Source organism: Rana temporaria, chromosome 11, assembly GCF_905171775.1.
Source record: "Rana temporaria chromosome 11, aRanTem1.1, whole genome shotgun sequence".
Taxonomy (NCBI): Eukaryota; Metazoa; Chordata; class Amphibia; order Anura; family Ranidae; genus Rana; species Rana temporaria.
The window spans coordinates 31,903,531-31,924,657 of NC_053499.1; the positions used below are offsets into that span (position 1 = coordinate 31,903,531).

General features: G+C 40.3%; 1 protein-coding gene across 1 annotated transcript in view; it reads left to right on the forward strand.

Annotated features, from left to right (window-relative positions):
• LOC120916781 (doublecortin domain-containing protein 1-like) overlaps nt 1–21,127 on the forward strand; it is a 137,055-nt gene that overhangs the window by 5,576 nt on the left and 110,352 nt on the right. The window contains exons 2-4 of the mRNA XM_040327718.1: nt 2,783–3,061; nt 8,451–8,598; nt 12,030–12,192. Of these exons, the coding sequence (XP_040183652.1) occupies nt 2,783–3,061; nt 8,451–8,598; nt 12,030–12,192 (590 nt within the window). The remainder of the gene's footprint in view (nt 1–2,782; nt 3,062–8,450; nt 8,599–12,029; nt 12,193–21,127) is intronic.

Sequence of the window (21,127 nt, forward strand, 5' to 3'; positions counted from 1 at the left end):
AGTGCCCAGCAATGCAGCCTCACCAGTGCCCTGGAATGCAGCCTCATCTGTGCCCTGGAATGCAGCCTCATCTGTGCCCTGGAATGCAGCCTCATCTGTGCCCTGGAATGCAGCCTCATCTGTGCCCTGGAATGCAGCCTCAGCTGTGCCCAAGAAATGCAGCCTCGGTTGTTCAAATTCATCATTGTTAGCCCCCCCCCCCCCCACCTGTTCTGAGGTCCAGGTGCAGTGCTTCTCCTGCAGGTGGTTCCTCCTGCAGCTGGGAGCCTGGGACCAGCTGAGCACCGGTGGTAGATATGGTCCTCCCTTCCTCCTGGGCACCACTGAGCTGGGCAACTAGGGCTGGAAGAAGGTAGAGGTAGAGCGGCAGGGACTCCAAATCCTGTCCACCAATAAGCAAATTCCCCTGTGTTCAGTTGGAGCCAGGGGGAAGAGAGCGGACTATTTCTTCATTTTCAGGTTTAGACGGATTAAGCAGTGTATTCATATTGAAGAGGCCGAGCCTCAACTGTGTAGTGTGCTGCAGCAGATTAATCCGCCTATACCCGAAAATGAAGAAATAGTCCGCTTACTGTCCCCCGGCTCCCACTGAACACAGGCGGTCCGGAGACGTTTGTTTTCTAAATAGCTGTACCGCAGGGGATTAGCTCATTGGTGGACAGGGTTTGGGAGTCACCGCACACTCTACCACTGGGCCCCATGCTGAGATGACAGATAAGGGGACAAATCCAGGGATGGTGTCCTCAATCCAGGCACTGTCCCTGGAAACCGGGGACATCTGGTCACCCTAGTATATGTGTGTGTGTATGTATATATATATTCATATATATATATAAATTTCTGGTTTGCCAATAAATACTGCACCATGAGATTTTTTCTTTGTCATTGGTGACATATTACTATGTGTGTGTATATATATATATATATATATATATATATACATTTCTGGTTTGCCAATAAATACTGCACCATGAGATTTTTTCTTTGTCATTGGTGACATATTACTACGGATGGGATATGCTGAGCTGTTTTTACCATGAGAAATAAAACGTCCTGGTTATGATCCATTCACTTGAATACACTCTGATGACGGTCCTGTGGTTCAGGTAGAGGGGATAAATGCGAGCTAATGATGACTACATACCTCTGATGACCTGGATCTTATCATATGCGATTTTTGCTATTCTGTTCATTAGACAGCAACTATATCTGGTGAGTGCGTTTTTCTGACATTGGTGGAGGTCACACTGGAAGAGAAAGGTCACCTGAATCATATAACCTTAAACCATGGGTCTTCAAACTACGGCCCTCCAGTTGTTCAGGAACTACAATTCCCATCATGCCTAGTCATGTCTGTGAATGTCAGTGTGTTACAATGCCTCATGGGATGTGTAGTTCTACAACAGCTGTAGGGCCATAGATTGAGGATCCCTACCTTATTATGTTCATGCTCGTAAATCCTCCAATGTGGCTGAATGAAAATATAAACAATTCTGAAAAAAGGAGTTGGCCAACATGTATCCACAGCAATGTGAGAGACTCATTGCCAGTTATTGCCACCACCAAGTGGCACAAGCAGTTATTAGGTTTAGGGGCAATTACTTTTTCACATAGGCAGGTTTGGACATATTTTTCCCTTAATCACTTCCATACTGTGCAAATTCCAGCACTCCTCTCCTACATGTAAAGATCATAATTTGTTTGCTAGAAAACATAGACCATAGGGAACAAAATGGCCGTCATTGCAACTTTTTATGTCACACGGTAAAAAAAAAACAGTTAAGTTAGCCCAATTTCTTTGTATCATGTGATAGATGGTGTTACGCCGAGTATAAAGATACCTAACATGTCACGCTTTAAAATTGTGCACACTCGTGGAATGGCGCCAAACTTCGGTATTTAAAAATCTCCATAGGCGTACCGTTGCTTTGGTGTGCATGTGCCGATGACTTCAGCACATGCAGACACAGGGGGATATCTTCTAAACCGTGCAGGGTTAGGAGATATCCAGGGTAGCTACAGGTAAGCCTTAATATAGGCTTACCTGTAGCATAAAGTGTGTTGTAAGGGTTTACAACCACCTTAAAGGAGTTGTAAAGGAAAAAAATGTTTTGCCTAAAATTAATGTCTGCAAGACAGAATAGTGTAATGATTCTGTTAAAAAACGAGTAAATACCTATTAAATTCCTTCATCTATATCACCTCCGGCATTCTAGTTTCTGTTCTCTCATTCACTTCCTGGTTTGCATCGCTCGTTCATGTAAGATCTACATTTCCCAGTATGAATTGCGGCACGCCCAGTAATTCACACCTCCTTGAAGTCTCTAACACGTAGAGAGCGTTCTGCCACACAGATGTAGTTCCCAGGAGGGGGCGAGCACGTTACTGACCACCGCAGTAAAGCCTCCCTTCACGGTGGTCAGTAAAATCAGACAAGCAGGAAGTGAACAGAACAGAGAAGAAATAGAGCAACTTCTCAGCAAAAACGAACAATGAGGAAGTGAAAAGAGGAATGTCTGCACGTAAAGGATGCTTATTATGAAAAAAAATGTTTTCCTTTACAACCCCTTTAAGTGTGATAAATATGCAAAAAAAATATATAATAAAAAAATCAGGAAGGGGGCAAATACTTTTTCACAGTACTGTACACAGAATTTATGTGCAATTGTCTATTAGATTAAGGAAACTAAAAAGAAAACAATTGAATTAATGTATATTTTTTATAATCTGTATTTGCTCTTTAGCTATGACTGACAGCTTCCTTTTTCATTGTTTTGTATAGAAATTATACATCTCCTTATGCAAAGACTTCAGCCAGACATCGTAAAGATAGAAAATATAATAATATACCTAAACATGGCTCAGCCTCTCCTCCTCAATCAGTGCGTGTAGCAAGAAGATCAACATCTCAAGATCGTTCCACACATCAAAAAGCATCAGCTCAGTACAGTAATGCAGGTTCAGATGACGACCTCAACAAGTCAGACATAGCTGGCAGTCCCTGCCTCTCATCCCAGTCCAAGAGAAACAGACCCGTCAGTGCTCCTCAGGGGCATGTTAGGTAATCAAACAAAAGCATTTCCTTGTTGTTCTGGGCTTACACTTCATATGTTCCTCTACCAAGAAATTACACATGTTAAGCAAAGTTCATTTATATGTCTAACACTGGTATTATGTTTCCGCTTCCTCCACTTTATTGTCGACGCACAATAAAAGCATTTGCAGACTGTAATGTTTCAGGTCAAGTGAATGCTTCTCAGTAAGATAGACACCATGAAATTATGTAGTTGTATTATTTTACCAAATAACCACACAGAATCGTTATTCTTAAATGATATTTCAAGATTTCAAGCTAAACTAAGCAAACATTGGGCGGTGGTAAAAAATTTTTTTATTTGGGGGGCTCAAACGGTAGCACCCCTCCCATCCCTGGTCGGTTGGGTGGGCCTGGTGCACTTACCCCATCTATGGTGGGCAGCGATTCTCTCGGGCTTCACCGACTGCTTTCCTTGCTAGGCGGCAGGAATGGCTTTCCCTTCTCTCCACGGGCATCACGGCGGCTTCCGTTTTCTCCCTCCTGCTCGGAGGCCAATTGGGAATCTTCTCTTTTCGACCAATCGGAAAACGGGGGTCTCAGATTTACTTCTGATTGGCCGGTTTGAGGATCAGGGTTTCAATAGCGAATATTAATTTGCTGTTGTAACACCTGGGTGGGCTGCTGGCACAATGCTCATCGGGTCCCTTGTTGTGCAGCTGGTGCACGCACGTGTGAGCCTGCTATGGCCCATAAAGGAGCCTATGTATTTGTACGTCGATTTGTGGGAACAAGCCACTTTGCCGACGTATATGTGCGTGACTGGTCGGCAAGTGGTTAATGACGCGTACACATGATCATTTTTCAGCATGAAAAAACGTTGTTTTTAAAAAATGTCATTTAAAATGATCGTGTGTGGGCTGCACATCATTTTTCAGTTTCTGAAAAACGACAAAAAATGTTTTCGAACATGCTGCATTTTTTAACGTTGTTTTAAAAAATGTTGTTTTTGGGTTGTAAAAAAATGATCGTGTGTGGGCTAAAACAACGTTTTAAACCCGCGCGTGCTCAGAAGTAAGTTATGAGATGGGCGCGCTCGTTCTGGTAAGCACATTTATCACGCTGTAAAAGACAAAATGCGCGAATCGTCTTTTACTAACAAGGAATCCGCTAAAGCAGTCCAAAGGCGAATATAACTTCCCCTTTAGAGTGCCGTTGTACGTGTTGTACGTCACCGCGCTTTGTTCATAATTTTTTAAAAACGATAGTGTGTGGGCAACGTAGTTTTTATTGATGAAGTTGGAAAAACTTTGTTTTTTGGACATGCTGAAAAACAACGTTTTCTTTCATGCTGAAAAATGATCGCGTGTACGCGGCATATGGCTCGGTTTACACTGCTGCGGCATATGGTCCGACTTGTGAGACCCCCAAGTTGCATGAGATGTCAAATTCAATGTTTCCCTATGAGAGCTGTCTTAACTGATACTGAACAAGTCGCTCCAACTTTAGAAAAGGTTGCTGTTTTTGCTGCCATTTCACCATGATTTTGCCACAAATTGCAATTTGCATTTTTTAATCCACCCAGCAACAAATTGGCCCCAAAAAAACATAAAAAATGCAAAAACTGCTTGGAAAAATGCATAAAAACGTGTGTAAAATGCACTGCAAAAAGCACTACAGAAGCAGATAAAAAGGAAACTGCATAGGTGTGAACCAATCCTAAATACAGGTGGAATATGTAACATATAAGACAGCTACATCTTTTATATAGATGTGTATGTGTTATTTACAGCTTGCACTATTGATCACTATAAACTTTTATTTTTAACAAAGCAGATAAAGATAGACAGGTAAATATGTGAGAAGTAGTTCAAGGGTGTATTAACACCTCAGCGTTTTGTTGTCTTGTACTTTCAAAAGTAATCAGGTTTGCTACATCTTTGGCACAGTCTCTTTCAAAGTGCTCCTTCCATAGGTACAGTAATACATTCAAAATGCATCTCAACCCCAACATGCAGAGATGCAAATGTAGCTTAAAGCTTCACTTTCTAAAAAATGAGAATGTACAATATTCATATGCAACATCATATTGTTTATTGTTACCTCACTTAAATAAAATGTTCCTGTCCTGGCCATTATAACCAAAAAAGATATTATTTGCAAAACCACTATAAATTACTTGAAGGATTCACTGTCAACTTTCCCATTACGGGTGATATATTTGAAGACAGGGTGGCAAAATAATAAAGTTGGTTAGTCGCATCCCTTTTTCTTGCGTTATGCTTGTTGAAAGTCTTGCAGCTTACGGTTTAGAACGACATGGTTTAAGCTTCAATATGGGAGCATTCCATAGTAAACTGTTGACAAATGAAGAATAACCTTATTGGCATTGGTAAAAATTTGAACATTTTCAGCTTGATAGAACAGTGCAATAATGAGTAGTTAGTGCAGAATGTATAACAATTTTAAATATAGTGACATATATTGTACAATCTGTCAATAGCATTAACACATAAGTTTTTGTTGGAGCTGAATTTGTACTTTAGTTTGTTTGCCTTGTACTTACAGTGCCTTGAAAAATTATTCATACCCCTTAAAATTTGGTCATGTGACAATCAAAAAGGTAAATGTATTTTTTGGGGGATTTTATGTGATAGCCCAACACAAAGTGGCACATAATTGTGAAGTGGAAAGAAAATGATAAATGGTTTTCAAAATGTTTTACAAATAAATATTTGAAAAGTGTGGGGTGCATTTGTATTCAGCCCCCCTTTACTCTGATACCCCTAACTAAAATCGAGTGGAACCAATTTCCTTCAGAACTCACCGTATTAGTGAATAGAGTCCACCTGTGTGTGTAATTTAATCTCAGTATGAATACAGCTGCCTCAGGCCCTGTACACACGATCAGTCCAAACTGATGAAAACGGACTGAAGTTCAGTTTCATCGGTTCACAGACTGATGGTCTGAGGGTCTGATGTGCGTACACACCATCAGTTAAAAAAACCGTTTGTGTCAGAACGCGGTGGTGTAAAACACAACGACGTGCTGAAAAAAACGAAGTTCAATGCTTCCAAGTATGCGTCGACTTGATTCTGAGCATGCGCGGGTTTTGAACCGATGCTTTTGTGTACTAACCATTGGTTTGGACCTATCGGTCAGTGGTCCATCAGTCCGATTTTAAAGCAAGTTCTAAAACTTTGGACTGAAGGACAAAAGACTGATAGGCCATACACACGGTCGGTTTGAACCGATGAAACTGAACTTCAGTTCGTTTTCATTGGTTTGGACTGATCGTGTGTACAGGGCCTCAGAGGCTTGTTAGAGAACCTTAGTGAACAAACAGGATCACGAAGGCCAAGGAACACACCAGACAGGTCAGGGATAACGTTGTGGAGAAGTTTAAAGCAGGGTTAGGTTATAAAAAAATATTCTAAGTTTTGAACATCTCACGGAGCTCTGTTCAATCCATCATCCAAAAATGGAAAGAGTATGGAGCAACTGTAAACCTACCAAGACATGGCCATCCACCTAAACTGACAGGTAGGGCAAGGAGAGCATTCATCAGAGAAGAAACCAAGAGGCCCATGGTAACTCTGCAGAGATCCACAGCTTAGGTGGGAGAATCTGTTCACAGGACAACTATTAGTCGTGCACTCCACAAATCTGACCTTTATGGAAGAGTGGCAAGAAGAAAGCCATTGTTGAAAGAAAGCCATAAGAAGTGCCATTTGCAGTTTGCTAGAAGCCATGTGGGGGACACAGCAAACATGTGAAAGAAGGTGCTCTGGTCAGATGAGACCAACATTTTTTGGCCTAAAAACAAAACGCTATGTGTGGTGGGAAACTAACACTGCAAATGACCCTGAACACAGCCCCCCACTGTGAAACATGGTGGTCGCAGCATCATGCTGTGGGGATGTTTTTTTTCAGCAGGACAGGGAAGCTGGTCAGAGTTGATGGGAAGATGGATGGAGCCAAATACAGGGCAATCTTAGAAGAAAACCAGTTAGAGTCTGCAAAAGACTTGAGACTGGGTTGGAGGTTCACCTTCCAGCAGGACAACAACCCTCTACAGCCAGAGCTACAATGCAATGGTTTAGATTAAAGCATATTCATGTGTTAAAATGGCCCAGTCAAAGTCCAGACCTAAATCCAATAGAGAATCTGTGGCAAGACTTGAAAATTGCTGTTCACAGACATTTTCCATCCAATCTGACAGAGCTTGAGCGAAGAAGAATGGGCAAAAATGTCCCTCTCTAGATGTGCAAAGCTGGTAGAGACATCCCCAAAAAGACTTTCAGCTGCAATTGCAGCGAAAGGTGGTAATACAAAGCATTGACTCAGGGGGGCTGAATACAAATGCACACCTCACTTTTCACATATTTATTTGTAAAAAAAAAAAAAAAAAACATTTATAATTTTCCTTCCCCTTCACAATTATGTGCCACTTTGTGTTGGTCTATCACATAAAATCCCAATAAAATACATTTATATTTTTGGTTGTAACATGACAAAATGCGGAAAATTTCAAGGGGTATGAATACTTTTTCAGGGCACTGTATACGCCATCTAATGTCGCGTACACACGGTCGGACTTTTGACCGGGCAAACTCCGTCGGAATTTCAGAAGGAAAAATAGAGAACCTGCTCTCTATCTAAAGTTCGTCGGAAATACAGACGGAAAAAGTCAGACACGCGGTCGGAATATCCGATGGAAAGCTCCAATCTGACTTTTTCCTTTGGAAATTCCAACCGTGTGTACGCGGCATTAGACTACCATGATCAGAAGGTGACAACGCTGCTGTTAAATTTCACTGCAAAAAGAATAGTGTTGTCATCTTATTACAGGAAAGGGAAAACGGAACCGGTAATAAAACTACATTACATGGGGGACATAATAAAACAAAAACTGCTGTGTTAATGCTAGCTATAGTGTTTATACCTTTTTCTTTTTCCTCTAGTTCAGTTTAAATTAGTTTGCTATTTTACTATCCTTTAAATTATCGAAATGTTCACAAATTTGCTGTTTTCATAAATATAATGTAGTGCTGTATATGTACAGCACAATACATTTCTTACAGCATTTATATATGATTTTCCATACTGTAGCTCCTTTTAATACTATAAACTGTATTTAAAACCATCCCTGTGTTTCCCTGAGGGTCCTACTACCACAGGTTGAGAAATCCCGGTGTAGGCACATTAAATATTGTTAAACACCACAACTGCCTTAGAACCTGAAGTCACAGCTTTCCGTAGATTTTTAAATGAAGTGCACTTGTCATCAAAACTACGAGATGACCTGTCTTCCTTTTATTAACAGCTTCCCATTATTATAGTGTTCAGTTACGTGTGTGTAAATTTTGTGTGACAGTGCAAGGTTTGGTATAACGTCATTCTGATTGTTTTCAGGTATTCAGTGAAAAAATTTCACATGTCTCCTTCTGGATACAGAGCAGTGCCAGTTTTTAAACGGCTGCCGTGGGTCATCAGAGCCACAGCTTACAAAAATGGAGACCACGGAACACCCATTAAAGTGTCCGCACCAACAATTCCACTGGTAATTACAGAGGTGTCATAATTATACATGTTTATGTGCCCCATTTCAATGTAGTTCTCTTTTATTAGAAGGTCAAAATTACATAAAATAATTTTATATTTCTTGTATGTCATTAATACATTAGCAATTACATGTTTATTATATATTTATTTTAATATTTAAATACAATTTGTGGCTTGACACAGAAGCTATTTGGATACAATAGAGCCAACTATATTCATCTTTAAAATAGATATAAAGTGAATTTAAAGACAATTACCTATTTATTTTTTTCTCTGAATGGGTCCAGCAAAGCCATTAAATGAGATTGTAAAAATATTTGAAACCCAAACCACGCCATTGCATTTTTTGCATAGTTAGAGCATAACTGATAAAACAATTGTATAGCAGCCAAACTTTGTTACACTGCCCACGTCCTCATTTTACATATCAAAAAGGACATAACATTTCCCATGGGACTTTAAAAAGCAATCATAATGTTAAATATAGTAAAAAAAAAAAAAATACAAAAATGTTATTTAAAATTAAGTGACACATAAAAAATATAAACAATTTTCCATGGGACTTTAAACAGCAGTCATCATGTTTAAAGTGGAGGTTCACCCAAAAAATAAATTTTTAACATTACATTCTGCCGAGTTGTCCTAATGACAATCGGCTGTTTTTTTTTTTTTTCGTACATACCGTATTTTCACCGCCACTTTCGGGTATGTCTTTTGCGAGACTGGGCGTTCCTATCTGATTGACAGGCTTCCGACCGTCGCATACTGCGCGTCACGAGTTGCTGAAAGAAGCCGAACGTCGGTGCGCAGGCGCCGTATAGAGCCGCACAGAAGTTCGGCTTCTTTCGGCAACTCGTGACGCGCTGTATGCCACGGTCGGAAGCCTGTCAATCAGATAAGAACGCCCAGTCCCGCAGAAGACATACCCGGAAGCGGCGGTGAAAATACGGTATGTACGGGGAAAAAAAACAAAACAGCCGATTGTCATTAGGACAACTCGGCTGAATGTAATGTTAAAAATGTATTTTTGGGTGAACCCCCGCTTTAATATAGTAAAAAAAAAAAAAAATACAAAAACTTTATTTAGAATTAAAGTGGCACTAAAGGTTAATTTTTTTTTAAAATAACAAACATGTCATACTTACCTCCACTGTGCAGTTCGCTTTGCATAGAGTGGCTCAGATCCTCCTGTTCTGGCGTCCTATGGCAGCTCTCGCGGCTCCTCCCCACACCAGATAACCCCCTTTGGGAAGCTCTCTCCCGAGGGGGTTACCTTGCGGGAGCGCTCCTGTGTCATACACTCGGCGTCCATAGCTGCAGAGTGTAGGACTCGGCCCCCACGCCCGCGTCATTGGATTTGATTGACAGCAGCGGGAGCCAATGGCTGCGCTGCTATCAATCTATCCAATGAAGAGCCGAGAAGCCGTGGAGAGAGCGACGCGGGATCGCGCCCACGGAAATTCAGGGCTCTGGTAAGTAAAACGGGGGGCTGGACACTGCAAGGTGTTTTTTCACCTTACTGCATAGAATGCAGTAAGGTGAAAAAACACGAAGGTTTATAACCCCTTTTAAGTGACACATAAAAAACATGAACAATTTTCCATGGGACTTTAAAAGACAGACATCATGGTAAATATAGTAAAAAAAAAAAAAAGTTCAAAAGCTTTATTTAGAATTACCGTAAGTGACACATAAAAAAATATGAAATACAGTGGTTGGTTTATGGTATGTGATATGTGATATCACATGATAACATGATATTCCCCAATGGGTATTTATCCTGACATGCTGTGTTCTTATGTGTTTATGTTCCAACTATCAAAAAAGACATTCAAATTCCTATAGGACATTACAAGGCAGTAATCATGGTCGATGTAGTAAAAAAAAAAGTAGAAAAGCTTTATTTACAAATAAGTGACACATAAAAATATGCAGTGGGTGGTATATGGTATTTATAAAGAATACAGCGTGTCAGGATAAATACCACTGTATTTCGTATTTTTTATGATAATATTATATATCCCAATGGGGACTTTCTTTGAGTTTTCATCTTGACACTTTAATACAAAAACTCCTGATAGTAATACAAATGAATAGTAATATAATTATATAGGATGGCTCTGGATGCTTAAGAGCACAAAAAGCGTTTACCTTCATTTTGTTCACTTTTGTAAAAAGGTCAGGCAATACATATGCCTGTATGTGTTTATGCTCCAACTATCAAAAAGAACATACAAATTCCTATGGGACATTACAAGACGGTAATCGTAGATATAGTAAAAAAAAAAAAAAAAGTACAAAAGCTTTATTTACAATGAATTGACACATAAAAAAAATATGTTGTGCTCTTAAAAATAAAGAGCCAACCTATATAATTATAATATTATTCATTTTTATTACTATCATGAGTTTTTCTTATTAAAGTGTCAAGATAAAAAATCAAAGAAAATCCCCATTGATGTCACATCATAATATGATATCCCCAATGGGGACTTTCTTTGGGTATTTATCTTGACTGTATTCTTTATAAGTACCATATACCAGCCAATGTATTTTATATTTTATGTGTCACTTAATTGTAAATAAAGTTTTTTTTTTTTTTTTTTTTACTACCATGATTACTGTCCCAAAAGAAATTGTATTTCCTTTTTTGGTAGTTAGAGCATAAACACATACAGATACATATTTTGACAAAGTTTTTTTTTTTTTAAACATTTTAACATTCTGCTAAAACTTTTGTGAATCAGTACTGCTTGGACCTTGAAGAAGGGGACATACCCTGAAAACTCATCCTGAAAAATGATATGTTCGTGCAAATAAAAAATGTATCACAGACAGTACTCAATTGTCACTATTGCACTAATACGGCTACAAACACCTCAAGTACAAAAGTGAAGAAAATCAAGATAAACGCATTTTGTGATTTTTAAACAATCAGAGCCAACCTATATAATTATATTATTATTCATTTTTATTACCATCAGGAGTTTTTGTATTTTTACTACTATCTTTTGTATTTTTACTACTGGGCTTCTAAAATTGTCAAACAATTTTTTTTTAACTAGAACTGAAACGAGGATGTGAAAAAAAGCACACAAATAGAAAAAGATATATACATGACACATGCACACTTTAATTCCCTAAATCCACAGTAGGTTTGTTTGGTAGTTTAGCCATGTCCATGACACATTTTTTTTTTCAAATTCAAAGTGCAGTTCCTGAATGCCAAAGGTAATTTTGTTGAAAGCTATAATTGCTCAGTTCCTTATTGGAAGAAAAAAAAAAAAAAAAGTTCACGCAAAAATGAATTATAACCATTTGCTGTGGGTTACTGTTCTTTTTCCATGCTTTAGTGAATAATTCTAAAATGATAAATATGTGAACTTGTCAGTAACAGAATGGCATTTTCTCTTACCTTGTATGCCGCAGTTACTGGAGAGATGCACCGAGAAATTAAAGCTAAACATGGCCGCCCGCCGTATATTCCTGTCAGACGGCAATGAAGCTATTGAACCCAAAGACATTCCCCGCGATGCTGATATTTATATCTCCTCTGGAGAGTCTTTCATAGATCCTCTGAAAAATGTTAAAGGTACAGAAAAATGTGTATGGCTTTAGGGTCTACAATTAAGACTGATTTTACTCTGTCTTTTGCTTGGTTTAACAAAACTAATGTTTACTCATTTACAGCTCAGTAAGAGTATAATGTGCCTAATGAAAGACAAATCCACTGACAGGCTCGTTTATTGCCCTTCATTAGCATCCGTGCCTAATTTAATATAGATCTGAAAAGACATTAGGGAGCCTGCAGGAGGTTAAATGGTGAAAAATATAATAAATTAAATCACAGATTATTGAATTTGCTGTTTAGTTCCAGTGACACCTAACAGACACAACCCATTAGGCATGTAACACCAGATTCAGAAACATTTCAAAGTAAGGTAATTAATGTATTAACTTATGAACGTCAACGAGTACAACAAAACCTAAAATCTAATTCTATAATAACAAGCATTTTTATTTTTTTGGTCCCATGACTGTGGAACCATAGCTGTGTAAATCATACTTTAATTACATTTTAAGAATCCGATTGATTCTGAGAGTAGCCTCTCTTAAGGCAGTATACGTGAAATTAACACATTTTGTCCTTTTGCTTTTATTTACCATGCATTACAAATGTGATTGTGCAACAGATTAAATAGTTATTACCTTTTGATAAATCATAAATAATATAAACAAATACATAATATATCAGATGTAAAAAAGGTTTGATATCTTTGTATGAAATGAGATGGGCATTGCATTTAGTTCAGTCTGGTACTCAACAGCATATAACTTCTATAGCTATAATATTGTTGGATATGAATGCTTGCTGTTCTGTTGAGCTATATATATATATATATATATATATATATATATATATATATATATATATATATATATATATATATATATATATATATTTATTTATGGTCAAAGTCCTTTAACCGAGACAAATATGGAACCACATAAAAACTCCACAAGACAGGATGGCTGATGTGTCCCTGAACGTGGCACTTGAAATGGGTAAGCGATTGCTATTGGGTACTGGCTGATGCTTCTAAATACCAGGTAGGATGGCTATGACTGCATGTGCTGTGAACGAGGAAGGCTTTCCTGGGTCCTACAAGGACAGAAAATGATGGATGCTGGCCAAATACAGCCTGATGGTGTTGTAGGACAAATCCAGCTGTGTGTGACAAATGACACGAGGGCCAGGACGTGCTTGATGTCTACTGTCACAGACCAGGGGTACGAGGCGAGAAACCTGCAGTAGGCATTCCAGGCGGTGTGATAGGCCTTCAGTGTGTTGCGTGATAATGACTGGTTAATGAGATGGGTCGTGTTGTGAAGGTGTTCATTTAGCCCAACGTCAGCTGTGAGCAAGGTGGGATATGAGAAGTGGTCGGGTCGGCTCCAGGTCTCTGTGAAAGAACAATGTGAAGTTAGATGGGACAGTGCGTCTGCTGCGACATTGCACTTGCCCGAGATGTAGGTACAGTGCACATTGAATTTATGCTGAAGGGACAATTGCATGAGCCTGCACAGGAAGGACAGGACCCCCCCCCCCCCGTGACAGGACAGGCCATCCCAATTTGTCCACCTGGGGGCCATGTGGGGGTCGGTATACCCTGGACAGCACTTGAGGTGGAGGGGAGTGCCAGGGAACGTCTGAAATTTGCTGGGGCCCAACTGACCTGAGAGAGGAAGATAGACATGCGAATGAGTGGCCGTGAACATGTGCCACTTGGTAGATGAGTGGCCATGAACGTGTGCCACTGGAAGACGAATTGCAATAACGTGTTGCAAAAAGAACTTCATGAGGGAGGCAGAAAACAAGAAAGCAGAGAAATTGGACTCTTCGTGGGGAGGAACCATAGACCATGCTAGTCCTTGTTGTAATCATATGTTTGTAACATGAGAATGGAACGTGCCGATTCATAACTGCAAACCGATGCATTGTGTGAGTTGCGAGTGAGTGTGAACGTAGAAATTAGATGGTATGAGTAGCGACTGGGTGCTTGTGGCAGGTGCCTCAGGAGAAAGGCTGAACTGTGAAAGATTGTAGTGTGTGTAAGACAGGATGTGTTGAATTGTGTCAAGGATTTGAATCGCTGTGCCGCAGATACAACTGGGATGTGTTTGAGTCGTCAAAATGAGAACGGAGATGAGTTGCAAACACAAAAACAAGTAAGAAATGAATGTGAAATACAGAACAAGGAACGACAGGAGCAATGAGGAAGCCGATTTGCGTTCTGAAGCATTGAATGCTATTGAGTGGAAATTTAGAAAACTCAAAAGAGTGCGTGGCAACCGAGGTGAGCCAGGAGGTTACTGGCCAGGTCACCGATAGCTCAGCTGCCCATCGGTGCTGAGCACAAACCTGTAGACCAAGCGTACCCAAGGCGTACTGGGGCGAGAAGCTGAAGTCTGGTATGGCCTAAGTAGAAATGTTGCGTTCTGTACTTTGTGACGTGTGCTCGGCCTACTAACGACTGCACTGCCAGCAAGCTCAACGTTTAGCGACCTTGTCTGCGTAGGTGAAGGGTCACCTTTTGAAAACAGAGTGTAATTGAAAGAATTATGTGACAGTAACAAACACACGATGAGCAGCCCAAATTGTGTATGTGAAGTGAACATAGTGAAAGGGTGCTGTAGGTTGATGTGAGGGTGGAACCCGTGACTCAACACTCTAGTTGTGAAGTCTTGGTTGAGGCCGAGAAACTTAGTCCACTGAGTACCTGTAGAAAAGATGACATAAAAATCCAGGTTTTAACCCGGCATGGAATGAATTCTGACCCACCCCCTAACATGTGACTGACCCCCAAAAGTGAAGATGCAGACCCTATGCTTGGTGTGTGTGTTTTTTTTATAAATTAAGAAAGGTTTTTTATTTTGTTTTTTGTTTTTTCCTTTCTACCTGAGAAAACGATGTCCTACCTGGTGCAGGATGGAACTACCTGAACTCGACTAACCTAATGTAGAAATGACAGACAAGCGGTGAGCGGCCGGGTTGTATGCCACTGGAGTTAATAAGTGGCCGGATTTTGTGCCACTGGAGACGTGCTTGCAACTATTGCATGAAAGTAGCCTCATCAGGGAGGCGAAAACAAGGACAGCAGAGAAATTGGAGCATGTGGGGGATGAGCCATGGTCATGTGCAAATGTATGTGGAAATGAACAAATCACGCCGACACAAGTCGGGGTTATAAAAAAGGAGTATCGTCGGCGTTTGTGAATAGGTGCAAAAAACATGAGTATGAATGATCTGCGTAACGATAGGTTGCTTGTGGCAGGTTCTTCACGAGAGAGACCGAGCTGCAGGAAGCTTGTGGTGTGTGTGTGATAGATGGAATCGATTTGTACAGTGCAGAGGATTTGAATCGTATCCCCGGGAACGACCGGATTCTAATTGGACTGTAGGGTGTATGAATGGATCCGATTCAAATCGTTGTTCCACCGATGCGAGTAGATTCAAATTGGGCTGTGGTGTATGAATGGACCCGATTTGAATTGTTGTGCCGCCGACGCGACTAGATTCAAACCTGTCTGTAGAGTGTGTGAATGACTCAGAGGTTTTTAATGAAACTACGAACGATTCCATATGTGGTATGCCAATTCAACTGAGATTCGAATCAGGCTGCTGTATATTGTTAGAGTTCCACCCCCCCTCCAAACCAAACACATACCAACCACCCAGCCCCAGAGGCTTAATCAAAATGTAGACAAGACACCAAGTGAGTCAAATTACCACCACAATCAGCCACAGAACCAATCAATACATGCTCAGCTCCAAAGGAATGAGGCTGCAATCCCCATAGACTGTGAATCCTACAACCAGCGAAGCCTGTGCCAAGTTATGCCGGACAACGACCGACAGTGGCTCGGACATTTGGATCTGCGAACGAATCGTATGTTTGTAAAGAGGTGACAAACAAGGCAGAGGGAACCTACGAATATACTGGCCTTGACTTGGAGGCAGCTAACTACGAAAGTGATGCGGGATATCAAACATAACGAATCACAGTATTGAGTATGATACAAAAAAGTTTTGAATCCTACCTGCAACTGCGAGTGAGCAAGGCCAATGAAGACCACGAATGGAGAAGCCACACAACACACTGGAATTGAACGCAGGGACCCACAAACCATGTGGTGAGCTAGGAAGAGCCGGCCTGGTGGCGTGACATATCGTGCACCAGAACCGACAAGGGATACAGGCTTAAATTAACCCCCGACTCCTCCCATAAATTCAGGCAACCATATTGGCCTTCCTACATATATATAATTATATATACTGTGTATATATATATATATATATATATATATATATATTTGCTAACATGTATATATATCATACACATATGTTTTTAAAAAGGGAAACTATTTTTAACTTGAGTGAGAGGGCATAACTGAGGCAGCAGTGATGAATTTGCTATGAGTGAACAGATGATTTTGGAAAGTTTGAAAACAGTAAATTGCAGATACTAGCTTTTAAATCTATGGCATCATTATTTTCAGATAATATAGATTAGGGTTTTGTTTAATGACCTTGTGTATGATGTGTTTCATTAGTTTCTCAAAAAAAAAAAAAAAAAAAAATATATATATATATATATATATATATATATATATATATATAAAACTGTCTTGGTCACCAGAGGCAAATAATATGAGGTATGGCCAAAGCAGCAAACTGGGCCAGAGGGGCATTTAACCCAATAGTGATGTTAATTATGATGTAGGTGGTTAATTAGTAATCTACTTTTTTTTTATCTTTTGGGATCTTCAATAATAAGAACAAACAAATATTTTCCTTTCCTACTTTTAGTTGCTTACTTTACCATTCTCTCCTCAGGGGCTTTATATCAGGGCTTTATATGTATTATTTTGAGTCACTACTGCTTTCCAGATACTTCAGGGTCCACCCTTGAATATTTGTTTATTTTATATTATCAATATGGTTTCTGTTTCAGCTTATACTTTTTCTTTTGTTTATTTTTTTTTTTACTTTGTTTTGTAACAACTTGTGAGCACTGTGGGTTGGACCCTACATTTCTGGTTGGTCTTATTAGGTATATGACGACCCATTGATTGTCCTGCTTTAGTTTTATCTTAGGTTTTTCTTTTTGTTAAATATTATGCAAAAAAAAGGTATAAACCACTAGAATTTGTAGCTGTGTCCGCCAAGTATGGAGTCTTGGTCCTTTTTTAGTTTTTGTGAAGAGATTGGTAAACATATATGTATATAAATTAATTGCCAAAATGTGTTTGCATTGAACAAATCTTTTCAGTCATCCTTTAAATTATTTTTAAATGCTTGTATAAAGGCAAAATGACCACGTAAAAAGCCCCAGTGGGATTAATTAATTATTCTTTTGCTTTAACCCATCATGGTCAGTGGGATTGGTGAGGGTATCATTTCCTAAAAATTCTGTACTTAGAGATGTCCCAGTTTCCAGTCTAAAAAGTTTAAAGAATTTTGAAAGATACTTTAAGCACTACTGAAAAATTCAATGGAAATAGTAAGAGCCATTAGTATGGCCAAGGCAGCTTGTTGGAGCCTCAAACTGATGAGTATACATGTCCAGGGACATAAAATTCACCAACTGTGGTTGATTCTGTCTATAGATCAGTCTAAAATTGAGATATGGGGTTCATGTAGACCAGGGGTGCCCAACTTTTTGAAGAGCGATGGCCACTTAAGCACCTTGTAACTGGTAACCAGTCGTGGGCCACAATGAGTGGAGCGGGCGGATGATAGGTCACGGCTACTCTATAGGCCCTCCGATCCGGCCAGATGGAAGGAGACAAATACCCTTCTGTTTTTCCGATTGGATGTAGGTGGCCGTAAACGGACATCTGTCGTTCTATAGAGGTGAATTGAGGGTTCCATTAGGTCATGCTGATCGTGTGAAAAAGGCCTAAGACTGCTTTCACACTGATGTGCTGCGGTTTACCCACACAGCGGGTGCAGCGTAGTGCACCTGTGTCTATCCTGCGAGTTAGCTGAACTTTGCCATAGACTCCACTTGTGACAAAAGCCGGCGCTGTAGAGGACGCATCGGCTTATGGGGCTCTGCTCGGCAGCCGTGTTCTTCCTCTACCACCAGCTTCATTCACAACACTGATGCTCCGGTATGACCTGTCAGCAACCTGCAATCTGGGCTTGCCAACCCGCCATTCCAGAGCACAAGGTCGCGGGCCACATCAGAGGGCTCCGCGAGCCACTGGTTGGTCACCCCTGATGTAGACGTACTCTTCTACTATATTACTACATTTACCTGTAGAAAAACAGTTTGATGGCAGTAATGTACAAGCATGTTTTTGGATCACAAGAGGAAACATAAACATGGTAATTACTTATAAGCTCTGTGTAGATACTGTGTTCATTTAAACATAACCCATGATGCTTGTGTTGCAAGACTGAACTGTTAACCAACCAGCTACTATGCTGTTGTTCTAGATCAGTGTTTCTCAACCTCTTTTCAGTCAAGGAACCCTTTAAAATGATGAACAATCTCAAGGTACCCTTTAAAATTATGAACAATCTCAGGGCACCCTTCAAATTATGGACAGTCTCAAGGCACCCATTCTAAAATGTAAAAACTATTCTAATAGTTTTACATAATGCGGCAACATCAACACACGTTTTACACCCAACATTAGAGGTGATTTATTCTTTCAAAGCAAACACCCTTTTGCATACTGGTACTGGCTAGTATTCCATTACATTTCCCATGATGCTCACGCACTCTGCAATGTAGTTGAGCATCATGGGAAATGTAGCTCCAAAACATCTGAGATGCCAAGGTTCTCTATCACTGTTCTTAAGGCTTTTGAAAGAGAGCTTTGGTCATTGAATCAAAAAGGGCTCGCAACTCGGATGCTCTTGAATAAAAGTCCTTTATTTGTTACATGGGTACAGGCTATACACTGACGCATTTTGGCTAAGAAGCCTTCATCAAAGCATTCGGCCATTGGCCGAAATAGGGAGAGTAGGTCTGATATGTTCTGTCTGCTACTGCCACAAACTGCTTTAGAATACATGGTAAATATGTGATTGTTTCTTTAATGGAGGGGCTCTATTATTTGGACTGTTCCTGCATAAGTACAGGTAAAAGTTTCTAACTATTTACAGTGTTTTGAAATCTCACATATATGGAATTCTGCACTGCACAGATTTAATATGCCAGAGCATGTGATGGTTAATTTGACTTTGAATAAAGACAATGGCTCTTACTATACCTGTCACTTCCAAACCCATCAAAATTATATAATGCATGTATTCATGGATCTAATTGAATTATTATTTGCTTTGTAAAGCTGGAAAACACCCTGTTTAATCTGTGATTTTTCCATGCGGTTGATTTATTAGGTTTGAGTATGTGAGAAATGATGTCTGTTGTCTGTATTGTTTCCACTAATGATATTTAAAGGGCCACCCAAATGGAACTTTATTTACATTAGAGTTCCTTATAATATGGTGAAACTAAACAATTATTTACAGGGGTGTTCTTTTTTTTCAGTAGAAAGGTAACAAATCCACCAGCAAAGGACGGAGGAGGCTGTTCTCCCCATCTGGATCTTATCCTCAGCTAAGAAGCCAACCTTTAAAAGCATTAGGCCCCTTTCACAGATGTACATTTTTTTCTGTAGTTAAGTGTATAAACTATGCACAAATGCATGAAGAAATCTACGTAATTAAAACCCAACTTCAGGATTTTTAAAGTTTAAAGCGGGGGTTCACCCTTAGAGGGCACTTTTTCCCCTTAGCTTCCTGCTCGTTTTCTCTAGGGGAATCGGCTATTTGTATTAAAATATGTGCAGTACTTACCCGTTTTCGAGCTGCATCTTCTTCCGTCGCTTCCGGGTATGGGCTTCGGGAATGGGCGTTCCTTCTTGAGTGACAGTCTTCCGAGAGGCTTTCGACGGTCGCATCCATTGCGTCACGATTTTCCGAAAGAAGCCGAACGTCGGTGCGCAGGCGCAGTATAGAGCCGCACCGACGTTCGGCTTCTTTCGGCTACGAGTGACGCGATGGATGCGACCGTCGGAAGCCTCTCGGAAGACTGTCAATCAAGAAGGAACGCCCGCTCCCGAAGACCCATACCCGGAAGCGACGGAAGAAGATGCAGCTCGAAAACGGGTAAGTACGGCTCATATTTTAATACAAATAGCCGATTCCCCTAGACCGAACGAGCAGGAATCTAGGGGAAGAAAATTTTTTTTTTTAGAAATGGGTGAACTCCCGCTTTAACTGCAATAATCCTCTTCTCTGGCACTGATCCCTGAAGAAGCTCTATTCTGCTACTGCTCATCCAGTTTGGAAAATCCCCAGCATAATCTTTCCCTTAAAGAATCTTCTAAACGTAGATTCTTTTATCTGATGAAATTTCCCCGATTTGTGACAGGTTAAATATACTTTATTTCCTCATTACTAGGCTACTTTACCATGCCTCACTACTTTATTACTGTACGCTACTCAATGCAGCTGACGTTGACATTTTTTACTCTAGGAACTAGACCAGGCCTATCAGACTTGAAGCTGAATTCCAGTTATATATTAAACTTGAGGTTTGTTAATCTATGGATCTGTGTCTGTTTTTAACACTCCCTACTCCCCACCTTCTTTTTTCCCAGATCATCTTAAAGAGGAGTTCGCCCCCCCCCCCCCCACTAAAAATGTAAAAGTCAGCAGCTACAAATACTGTAGCTGCTGACATTTAATATTAGGACACTTACCTGTGCAGGGTTCCCGATATGTCGGCACCCCAGACAAATTTTGGATTGGCTCTCGGGTGCTGCTGCCACCTTTTTGCTGTGCTTTCTAAGTGGCCCGGCGGCAGAGGAAGGAGGAGGGGGGCTGAACTTCTGCGGGATGGCGCCACGGTGCAGTCTCCCAAAGGTGGGGAAGGGTGCCTGTCAAAACAGGTACCCATTCCCCCCTCTCCCCTGAAAGGTGCCAAATGTGGCACCGAAGGCAA